Raw genomic sequence first — 11,867 nt, forward strand, 5'->3', positions numbered from 1 at the left:
TAAAGAGACAGGTGCATGGTCACTAATGACAATAGAGTTAATCGTGTTCTCAGAGATTTGCTGGAAGAGGGAGTTACTGACAAGAAATAAATCTATTCTTGAAGAGGATTGGTGAACCGAAGATATATATGAGTATTCTCTTAAAGATGGGTTCCTTGTTCGCCAAGTATCGCCAAGACCATAGTCAGTCATGTATTGTTGAATTATTTCAGATGAGCGCCAGGTCCGTGTTTTGTTATGGTTACCAGAGCGATCCAGTGAGGGGTTAAGGACAGTGTTGAAATCCCCAGCTAATATGATATTTGAGGAATTAAGGAGGAGGGAAAAGAGGTTATTGAAAAAAGATGGATCATCATTATTTGGACCATAGATGTTAACTAATGTGAGAGTTGTATGACTAATTGTAACATTAACGATGATAAATCTTCCATTTGGGTCGCAAACTGATGAATTGAGAATGAAAGGGATGTTTTTGTTTATCAGAATTGAGACACCTCTTTGTTTGCTATTGAAGGTAGATGAAAATATTTTGTCAAATTGTTTGAGTTTAAGAAGTGGGAGTTCAGCTTCAGTTAAATGTGTTTCTTGTAAGACGCATACATCAGCCTTCAGCTTTGTGAGGTGATTGATTACTTTGATTCTTTTTGACTGAGTGTGAAAGCGACGTATGTTCCACGTTATCAGTTTAAGTGGGTGCATAAGTGTATGTTATACATATAGTCAATGTAAGTGGGGACTGAAGAGGGGAAAGAATGAGAGATTAAGGGTAGGAGGAAAAGGGGAGGGGGTAAAGAGAGAACTACAGTGTGTGTGTGTGTGTTTGTGTGCTTATGTGTGTGTTAAAAGGAAAAAAATCAGAGGGTTTGAAGAAAACAACCATTGCATCATAGAATAGAGAGCCATGGGGTATTCTCATACTTGAGTTACTACAGGATGTGCACCTGGTATGGTGTCCCCAGATTATCCTGGGTTTACAAAAAAATCTATATAAAACATATAAAGGGATTACATAGAGACAAATGGACATAACATAAAGACATTTAACATATAGTAACATACAAACATTAAACATATAGAGAGATTTGGAAAGAGTAAAGATAGATAGAGAGGAAGAGAAAAGAGCAACAGAGAGTAGAATATGAAGAAAGAGAAAGAGTGGAAGCAGTGCTTCTTGAGCTTGTAACTGATACAATATGTAACAACATGTTTGGAGAGACAGCAGGAGTAGAGTTAAAGTTCCATGGGTGTGTATTACTGGCAGGTGAAAGAAGAGGCTAGGATAGCCTACAGCCAAGTATTGATGTTACGGTCACGAAATAACGTTCCGTCAACATAGAGTTTATCCACTGATCGTGTGGCTCGCTTTCCTTTTTCACGAAAGTCTTTCATTATAGGGATGTTTATTTCCTTCGTTGTTGAATTTCCTTAGGGAATTGGTCATTCATTCCAAAGTTGGATCCTTTTAGGAGTTTACCTCTGCTTTTAATCATCTCTTTATGTTTGTAATGCTAAAATTTGGCTATTATTGGCGCCGGGTTGTTCGCTTTATTGACTTTAAGGGTGAGACGATGAACTCGATGGAATGTTATTTGATCGACGGTCTGTTTGGAGTTTTTCAGCGATGTTTCCATAAACCCTTTCAGTGCTCCCTCTGGGTCATCGAGGTTCTGTTCAGGTATGCCGGAGAATATTAAGTTATCTCGCGCGTGAAAAGATTATCCAGAGTTGAGGGAGATGAGTTATCCAATATAACAGATGAGTTTGATGTTAGATTTAGAGTGAAATATCAAGTAGAATTGTTTGTTTGGAAGTTCAGTGTACCGCCATGTTGGATCTCACTTGCTGCCCCCTCATCACGTCATCACGAATCACTCCATTGCACTCCAATCACTCCTTGGAGTTATCTTTGTTGTAAACGAATTCAACCCAAGCGCTCTTTGGTGACGTGGATGATTACGTTACTGTTGATCATCTGTCCATCATCGTATAAAACCCGCCCTGACAATTTGATTGGTCCGAACAGCTTTTGTTCGGGCATAATAGCTCCACAACGGATCAAGTCCAGACCGAACTTCCCGACCTAAAAATGTTGTGGGCGGGGCTAAGCTCGGCTGGCATCCAGGCTACCAACAATATCCATCAGGAGCAAATGAAATGAGGGAGTGAGAGGAGGCGGGCTTGTGTGTCAACTCGCTCTCAGAGAGATAAGAGGGCAAGAAAGAACAGCTGGTATCGATGATCTATTCTGCGGAAAAAAGTATTGGAAGCGTTTCAGATATTTCAGTATCAATATGTATCGTTTTGACAACACTACATTGAACTTAGTTTATTATTTCAGATGCCTTTTTGAAAGACTACAATTGAAATATGTATATATTATAGGCTATATAAAATTCAGCGTGCCAAAGTGTCTAGTAGGAGTGACTGCCATACACGCCACTGCTGAAATCCGCCCGCATTTGGCGGGTGGCAGGTAAAAACCCAATAAATTCATTAAGCATCTTACATTTGGGTATTTAAGACAGGTTGGCAGTAATCATAACTTTTACTGCATTGTCCTAATATTGAACTATACTACTACTGTGCATTCATATTGAATGTATAGCCACAGGTGTGTGTTTATTTTAAAACCGCTTTGAACACAAGTCATCCAATCAGAATTTAGAGTCTCTCCATTTTACAATTATAGTTTGAAACTTGAAAATGAGGTTTATACTGTCATTCTTCAAAACCAAGAGTGAGTTATATTATTGTGCATTGTTCCATCAGCTGTATTGGACACTGAGCCTTCATTCTTCTTAAAGCCATGTATCACTGTTTCACATGAGCTCAGTACTGACAGTACAACACTAAAAGACACAATAAATCTCTGACACAACATATTATTGGCACCAGATGTGGAGCTGACTTGTTCCAGTCTCCATTACAAATTGAGACAATTTCCAAGCCTTACATTGTTACACATGTACAGTGGGTACGGAAAGTTTTCAGACCCCCTTACATTTTTCACTCTTTGGTATATTGCAGCCATTTGCTAAAATCATTTAAGTTCATTTTTTTTCCTCATTATTGTACACACAGCACCCCATATTGACAGAAAAACACAGAATTGTTGACATTTTTGCACATTTATTAAAAAAGAAAAACTGAAATATCACATGGTCCTAATTATTCAGACCCTTTGCTGTGACACTCATATATTTAACTCAGGTGCTGTCCATTTCTTCTGATCATCCTTGAGATGGTTCTACACCTTCATTTGAGTCCAGCTGTGTTTGATTATACTGATTAGACTTAATTAGGAAAGCCACACACCTGTCTATATAAGACCTTACAGCTCACAGTGCATGTCAGAGCAAATGAGAATCATGAGGTCAAAGGAACTGCCTGAAGAGCTCAGAGACAGAATTGTGGCAAGGCACAGATCTGGCCAAGGTTACAAAAAAATTTCTGCTGCACTTAAGGTTCCTAAAAGCACAGTGGCCTCCATAATCCTTAAATGGAAGACGTTTGGGACGACCAGAACCCTTCCTAGAGCTGGCCGTCCGGCCAAACTGAGCTATCGGGGAGAAGAGCCTTGGTGAGAGAGGTAAAGAAGAACCCAAAGATCACTGTGGCTGAGCTCCAGAGATGCAGTCGGGAGATGGGAGAAAGTTGTAGTAAGTCAACCATCACTGCAGCCATCCACCAGTCGGGGCTTTATGGCAGAGTGGCCCGACAGAAGCCTCTCCTCAGTGAAAGCACACCTGAAGGACTCCAAGATGGTGATAAATAAGATTCTCTGGTCTGATAAGACCAAGATAGAACTTTTTGGCCTTAATTCTAAGCGGTATGTGTGGAGAAAACCAGGCACTGCTCATCACCTGTCCAATGCAGTCTCAACAGTGAAGCATGGTGGTAGCAGCATCATGCTGTGGGGGTGTTTTTCAGCTGCAGGGACAGGACGACTGGTTGCAATCGAGGGAAAGATGAATGCGGCCAAGTACAGGGATATCCTGGACGAAAACCTTCTCCAGAATGCTCTGGACCTCAGACTGGGCCGAAGGTTCACCTTCCAACAAGACAATGACCCTAAGCACACAGCTAAAATAACGAAGGAGTGGCTTCACAACAACTCCGTGACTGTTCTTGAATGGCCCAGCCAGAGCCAAAAACTTGTTGCATCTTTCCCAAAAAGACTCATGGCTGTATTAGATCAAAAGGGTGCTTCTACTAAATACTGAGCAAAGGGTCTGAATACTTAGGACCATGTGATATTTCAGTTTTTCTTTTTTAATAAATGTGCAAAAATGTCAACAATTCTGTGTTTTTCTGTCAATATGGGGTACTGTGTGTACAATAATTAAATAACAACTTAAATGATTTTAGCAAATGGCTGCAATATAACAAAGAGTGAACAATTTAAGGGGGTCTGAATACTTTCCGTACCCACTGTATGTGTGCGTGGCTGACTGGAGCACATGTTTGTTTGCACTTTTGATTCTGTGAGCTCTACAGCAGGGCGCTGCATTCATCTGAGATTACGGTCAATACTGACATTTTCTTATTTATTTCTCCAATAACAGCAACATTAGATAAACTGATTACCTCGAAGAGGTAATTGCAAAATAATGACTCAAATATTGATTGAAGAATTGCAGGGTGTCAAGGTCTTTCCAAGATGAAATTGAACTCTTGTGTAAATAATACAATATTCAACATGTTTGGATAATAATTATAACAGAGTAATTTGTTGTTTAACAGTCTGTCATTGCTATAATTTGTAAGAATATGAAGTTTCATTTTGCATAGCAAGAACATTCAGTTTGTGCATTCAGTGTATAATAAAGCAATTAATTTTCTTCAGTTCTACAGCTGTTTTGTTTTTAAATTGTAAAAATGCTAAAATATTTCTGTTTGTATTTTCTGTCGGTTAAGGTTGCGTTGTAGTATTTATAACTAGCTCTATTTAGAAACAGTAAAGGTCTATGGAATGTGTACGTTTCTACAATGTTGTCTATTATTACACGTCTCTCTGGAATACTTGATTTTGATTGGTCAGTGACACTGAGCTGTCAAACATTTGTGCATAAAGGGATGGTACAAAAATGTAACATAGGGCTGACCCCAAAATGGGTTAGCTAACTCTTTTACATTTGTGTTATGCTAGCAGCTACAAAGTGGGAACTCGTATTCACCCTTCCGAAACGTAAAATGAAAAATGCGACACCGTATGATCTTGTATGAGTTCACGGATGCGTGAAGCCTGCAAGTCAACATTAAGTGCTCTATTTGGGACAGGGTCTGTCTCTGTTTTTCTTAAATGGAATGATTTTGTGTGCCTTTGTTTTTGTCCCAGCTACATTAAAACATTATTATAGCTCTCTCCTGTCAAAAACAATGGCCTGAAGGTAGTTAACAAAATGAGTGGTTTTTTTCTGACCCTCTCTGCCTAATGGTCCAGTGTGCCCCATTTCCCCATGGCTTGTCTATTGTGATTGAAGAAATGAAATGAGTGGGGCGGTATTGGCTACATAAGCTAACTGGCCAGTTTGATATGATTGGGAGTGAGTGGAGCTATTTATCATTGCTGTATAGCCTCATATAGCTTCTGGGAACGGCCCTTTCTAGAGGATGGCTGTAATGGAGGTGTGTGGTGGGCCATTAATTGCCCTGCTTGGAGCGGGACGCTAGCAATGCATTGCAAGTTTCAGAAGACAGAACCAGACTAAGTGCTTTTTGCTGTTCCTTTATAATCTTCTACATAGAGTCTACTTTGAAGGGCAGCAGGTGTTTTAGTCGGTGACATTTATGATTCTGAAAAGAACTGGTTGCATGGGATCTTCATTTCTATTAATATATATACAGTATATTACAGGACAGGTCTGCTTCAATACACATGAGAAAGTCCACTTTGCTCCAAGTCCCTTTTTACTGGTTTAAAAATTGTTCAGATCATATTTTCTGCCAGAAAGCTGTACAGTATGACAGTGGTGGTCGCTAGACTATTTTAAGTATTTTTGACTCCAGGTAAATTATGCTCTGATAAAAAAAAAATACAAAGAAAATACTGCTGAAATTACTTAAGCTGCGCTCACAATAGCAAATTTTGCATTCAAACAGGTCAGTTTTCTATTTTCAATAGTGCAGATGTATGAAGCACAGCTCACACAGAAGGCCCTTTCAAACTAGGGCTGGGGGTCTTTAGGCACTTCACGATCCGATCCAAATTATGATTATGGAAATCAGAATCCGATTCTAAAACGGTTCTTTTTTTTATGACATTTTTTACAGCCGCAGGTCTAATTGGCTGCATTCACTTATGCACAGATCAATTTTAACATATTAATACATGTTTTGTCCTGTTCTTAAGAGATAACTGAGTTGAAACAAAACTATTTACATTAATTTCACATTAGAAAAGCATTTGGGGATGTTTAATCACTTACATTGAGTCATGCACAGGCGTATGCCGCAAACGCCCATGAGAATCATGTACAGTGAAGCCTGCAATTGCCCTTGTATTTTGCTTCAACCATGAAACCTTAGGCATGTTTATGCAGTTGTTCAGTGGTTTTGTGTGAGTTTGTGTTTAATTGGCTGCAAGCAGAATGCGGTTGTCTCTATAGCACACAAGTGGCTTCGCATATTTGCAAGAAAAAAATAAACTAAGCTCAAGGTTTCGAATCATTGAAGAGAGAATCATGATACTTCAGGGAATCCATTCCCCAATTCACATGAACCAACTGAAACCAACACAGCTAAAATCTCTAACCGTGTCGTCTCTTCTCTCCCGCAGCTGTTTCGACGTGTGGCAGCTGCCCTTCCAGGAATGGAGAGCATGCAGGAGACAAGCAAAGAAGGCAGTATCCTTTCAGTGAGCTCAAAACAAAAACAATTCAACAATTCAGAACGAATTTCTGTAATCAGGTTACTCTGCTGCATTCTACTTAACATTCAGTAAGGCATAAACAAGCGAAAAACTGATTGGCTTTGTTTCAGTACTGTAACATATGACTTCAAGGGCAAGGTTTCCCTACTCTTTTTGTCTTATGTACTCCCACAACCCCAAACCAGAAACCTGTTACTTTTATCTAATATCATTCATATTATTAAAGTCACTAAAAAACAATCAATCAACATTGTGGGTGAAAAATAGACCAAAATAGCACATATATAAACACAAATGGACTAAACTTGCCATATTTTATTGTTTTACGTCACTTAAAAAGCAACTGAAAAATCATAGTATTATTCTTAAAATTCTGTTTTATAGATTTAACAAAGCAAAAGCAAAATCTTTCCAAATTAGTTTTGGGCTGCATAGTTTTGTGTATGATTTTTGAGGTGTCAAAACCCATTTTCCCATTTGCATGTGTCTAGTTTGGCTGTTTCTACCATGACAGATAAATTTGCACTAAAATGTTTAGCCTCTGACATCAAAAACTAAATATGTCTTACCCTTACAATTAAAGTTTAGCCCACCAATTTTTTCTTGTCTAACGTTACAGTTATTTGAATTTTGTTATTTGTATTAAGCATCCGAAAATAACATTATAAAATTAATAAATAGAGCCAAATCGCGGAAACACTGAGATGTTAATCCCGTCCGAATTGGTACATGAAATCACAGATGTTGAATGATAAGAATTGTAACTCAAACATTTAAAGAATTTGTGCCGTCTGAATAGGGCTTTTTTTGCAACATATTTAATAGTCCAGGTTGCTTTGGTCTCATGTTAGTGACAGGTCGTCCCGCCCTCGAACCGGTAAATCGAGAAGAGAAGAGTGTCATCAGAGAAGAGATGTTGTTGAAAGAGGGAGGGGAAGATTAATTTTGATTTAAGATTACGAGGACACACCAGTTAAAAAAAATAATGATGTGCACGGATGAATCATTAATAATAAACACTGCAATATTCCATTGAGAAAAATTTTTTTGTCCATTCTTTCATTCTTCCATGATTTCATGGTGACTTTAATGTGCATAGTTTTGGTAATAGCTTTTGAGAACAAGTGCATGTAATACAACCTGTCCATGTTGACATCTACCTAGTTTGAGCTTCTGCGTGAAAATACTGTAGTTCGATGGGATGTACAGCCTTTGACATCAATATAGCAACATATTTTGTTGTGTTGTCACCTTCCTTTTAAAAGTTGATATTAGAAAGTTCCAGAGGAATGAAAGTATGCAGTGGTCGTTGTACAACAGCTGTTCATCAGCATAGTGCTGTAGTATTCTGAGTGAGTGATTTAGCCTCTTTTCTTTTTTTTTCTTTTTTTTTTTGACAGTGTAAAGTCTCATTTACCGAGTTGAGGTTTTGGTGGGTGATATATTTCTTGATTTTCATGATTCATGTCATTTACACCATGAAATTCAAATATTGGCCTTGCTTCACTCTGAGGCTAATTTCTTTTCCTCTCATTGCATTTTCTGCCGCATTCAGTCACTTATTAGTGGCAGTGGAAAGTCTATTGCCATGGTAACAAAAAACATTTTTCTCTTCATCTGTGTTAATAGGTTGGCAGCAGAATAGGATAGATTTCATATCCAGTAAGTTTGAATGACAAAGTGTCGTCTTTTGTGTGACTGACAGAGGTGCAGGATGTGTTTATTGTGTGCTCTCTGCATAGCGTGTATGTTTGCATGTGTGCAGTCATAATAGCACAGAGAGGCATAGAATTGGATCGGAGTAGTGGCACTTTTGATAATTTCATAAATACAGCCGTGTTATAATTTGAAGAGAATGTTAGAGCTTGAAAGGCGATCTGATCATCTGGCCTGACAGTATGCAGTATGCAAATCCCTCACTCCCAAACAAGGCCAATTGGTTTCCTGCAGTTATAGCTTTGTTTTTGTCAAAGCTCTAAAACTTGTAACTAGAATGATTCACTTTCAGGGCACATGTTAAAATGAAGTTCAAATGAATCAGGTGTAATATGTATCATCAGCTGTAAATATAGTGTATTTATATAGCTAAATAAATTTTTTTAAAAACACTGCAATATTCAACAACAAAAAAGTATTGTCCATTTTGATTTCATAGTGGCATTAAACGTTATATCTTTGTAGCCTAGCCTACTCACTTTGCTTTCACAAAACATTTATTTGTATATTTTAAGTAGGCTATATGAATGAGACTTATGTGACAGATTTAGTCAAATTAATTACAAATATAATTTTACAAGGACGCTATTAACCAAACTACACACACACACACACACATTCACATCACACAGCTCACGACTTCAACATTTGTTCATGAATGCAAACATGAGCCCATTTCATTTGAGAGGGTAGGCCGCAGCCATGAGCAGCTGGTGTGACTGAACAAGCATAAAAGCCCCACTACAACAACAACACATGAGATTATGTTTTATGTTGGCAAGAAAAGAGACTTAGCAAAAAAAAAGCTGTGAGCTTTGTTTTGGATTTTCGATAACGACCACTAGATGGCACCCGTTCTCTTTTTGCTGATGGACGTCAGCACACAATAAATAAAATGAAAAAAGTGGGGAAATATGTAGCTCTTATCTGCTAAAATAGCGTAACGTAACAAAGAAAACATAGTTTTTGCTATGTATAAAGCCCTTTGTATAGGCTACAGGCTGTAATTAAAGATGCCGTTTGTCAAACATATCCTATTCTGCAGCATTTATGGCTGCAATTACTCCAAATACCTGGAGGGGTCAGTATTGAGGCATATATTTAAGTTACACACACAAAAAAGTTGCATTAAAAAGAAAGAAATATAATGTCCTGTTATCTTAGGCCTATATGGTTGGATTATTTTCACCTTATTTACATTTGTTTGATGTAAATTCTTGAACTTCTGAAGTTTTTATTCCTTAACAGCATTCTCCAGTGATTGACATTAAATTGGACAAACCACAGGAACCTCCAACTACTGAGGGCGGCTGTTCCTGTTAATAGCTCACATCTGATTTACAGCATCATCTACACCACATGCTTGTTGTGTTGCTTCCTCTTGGTTAGCTTCCAGTTGTGTTTTCAGATTGGATATTTGGCCTTCCCATCTGACTTTTAGTAACTGGTTGGAATCAGTGTTATATCAGTTTCAATTGTAAAATAGTATACTTTAGTAACAAAATTGCCAAAAATCCTAAAAATTCGAAAAGTAAAGGGCAAAAATCAACAAAAATGTCGACTATGTCTAACATGTATACTTTTTTGAAAATGTAGAGACGTAGGTTTTTTTCTTTGTTTTGTATTTTTGTATACAAGGATGAGCACTAAATCAGATGCAGACAAGAAATTCTATAATTTTGCCATAAAAAGCAGGATTAGAGCAAAGAGTTCAAAAGCAAGAGGGAAATTCAAACAACAAATAACCCAGAAAATACGGCAAACATGCATGTTAGCTATTTTTAAAAGTATCATCTCAATCCTGCTGGCTACTGTGCACAAGATTGTGAATGCATACTTTTTTTGTGACTCAACGCAATTCATTAAATCAACTTGTTTCTTTTTCTGTGACACATAACTTGACATTTTTATTTTGTCTGTGTGTTTGTGATAAAGTGTCATTTGTGTCATCACAGTTTATTGAATGTTTACAGCATAGTTTTCTTTATAATTTCATGTTCTCAATGAAAGCAAACAGCTTGTGCAAACAAACGTGCAAACGTGATAACAAGGAAGGATCCCCTTTCTTCTGTAGAATGCTATCTTAGGACATTTATAGCGTATTGCAGATAGTCGGAAGACTATGAACGTGACAGAAGAGCAAATCATGCACAACTAAACTTGGTTTATTCATGTTTAATTGATTGGAATAATTTGTTTCCACGCTGATTGATCAAACAGTCCAATTCTATTGTAAATATATCAGCTGTCATTTTCAAACTGGCTTTAATATCAGAAATGCAAAGATGGGACGTTCCTCCAAAACTAACTATAGTTCACTTTTAAGAATTAGCATTATGCAGCATTATAGTGTTTGCCTTGTGTAGGAACCCACTCATGTCTACAGCTGCTCTTTGGGCCAGTAAATTGTAGTGCACTGACCAGGAGGAGACACATTGTGTAGTAGGCTATATCAATTTATTTGAAATGTATTTCATGTGAATCCTTAATGCACTTTTTCAAGAAAGAAAGATGTAAATGTTTCAAAATTGCTGTCAAATGTCTGTCTTTGAAACCACTTTAGAGTTCAAACTGTAGCGTAATTCTCTCGAGGGTCACTGTACAGACAAACTATTTGTAAAGTTGCTTCACATACCGCCAGATACAAGTCATGTCTAGCTATTTGTACCGTAGAAGAAATGAGTATGAGCACATGACAAAAAGTGTCAGAAAGCAAGTGAAATGTTAAAATTCCAGTTTATCCTTATTCAATCCAGCAGCTTTTAGTTGGAGTACGTTGAACTACTACACTGTAATTGACTGACTCATTCAGCACTGACATTGACCTTTGCTTTCTGTTTATGGATACTTTGGAAATTTAAAGGGAAAAACAGATTTGTCTGTGTCAATGCCTTCTCAGATCACAGAGAGGTACAGGGGTATTTATTGGTTGTTTAATGAATTATGAAGTTTTTTGTTTACATTTTGTTTTCTTCACTTCTGAAAGGAAGTTCTCATTTGAATTGAATAGGGTGCAGATATGCCCCCTGTATGGAATCATATCATAAGTGTACCTGTAATATCAGTAGTAATTGTGATTGACACAACGCTACATCAGCCTTGGGTGAATGTCTGTGCGTGAGTTGAGTTATGCTTTTAAGGGTGCAACCATTCCCTGTGTATATGTTTTAGCTCAGTGGAGCAAGCCTGATTGATTCAGAGCTAGCTTTACCATTCACACTGTATAGAAATCTAGCATGTTGGTCCAAATCAGTAAAATCAATAAAAGTGTCTTATTACC

At 37.6% G+C, this 11,867-nt stretch overlaps 1 protein-coding gene across 2 annotated transcripts in view; it reads left to right on the forward strand.

Annotated features, from left to right (window-relative positions):
• rab6ba (RAB6B, member RAS oncogene family a) overlaps positions 1-11,867 on the forward strand; it is a 111,852-nt gene extending 99,985 nt beyond the window's left edge. For both annotated transcript variants that reach the window (XM_084426745.1, XM_084426744.1), the window contains exons 7-8: positions 6,779-6,845; positions 9,846-11,867. In XM_084426745.1, coding sequence (XP_084282871.1) covers positions 6,779-6,845; positions 9,846-9,910 — 132 coding nt within the window. In that variant the 3' untranslated portion in view covers positions 9,911-11,867. The remainder of the gene's footprint in view (positions 1-6,778; positions 6,846-9,845) is intronic.

The sequence above is a fragment of the Rutilus rutilus genome (genome assembly GCF_951802725.1).
Source record: "Rutilus rutilus genome assembly, chromosome: 12".
NCBI lineage: Eukaryota > Metazoa > Chordata > Actinopteri > Cypriniformes > Leuciscidae > Rutilus > Rutilus rutilus.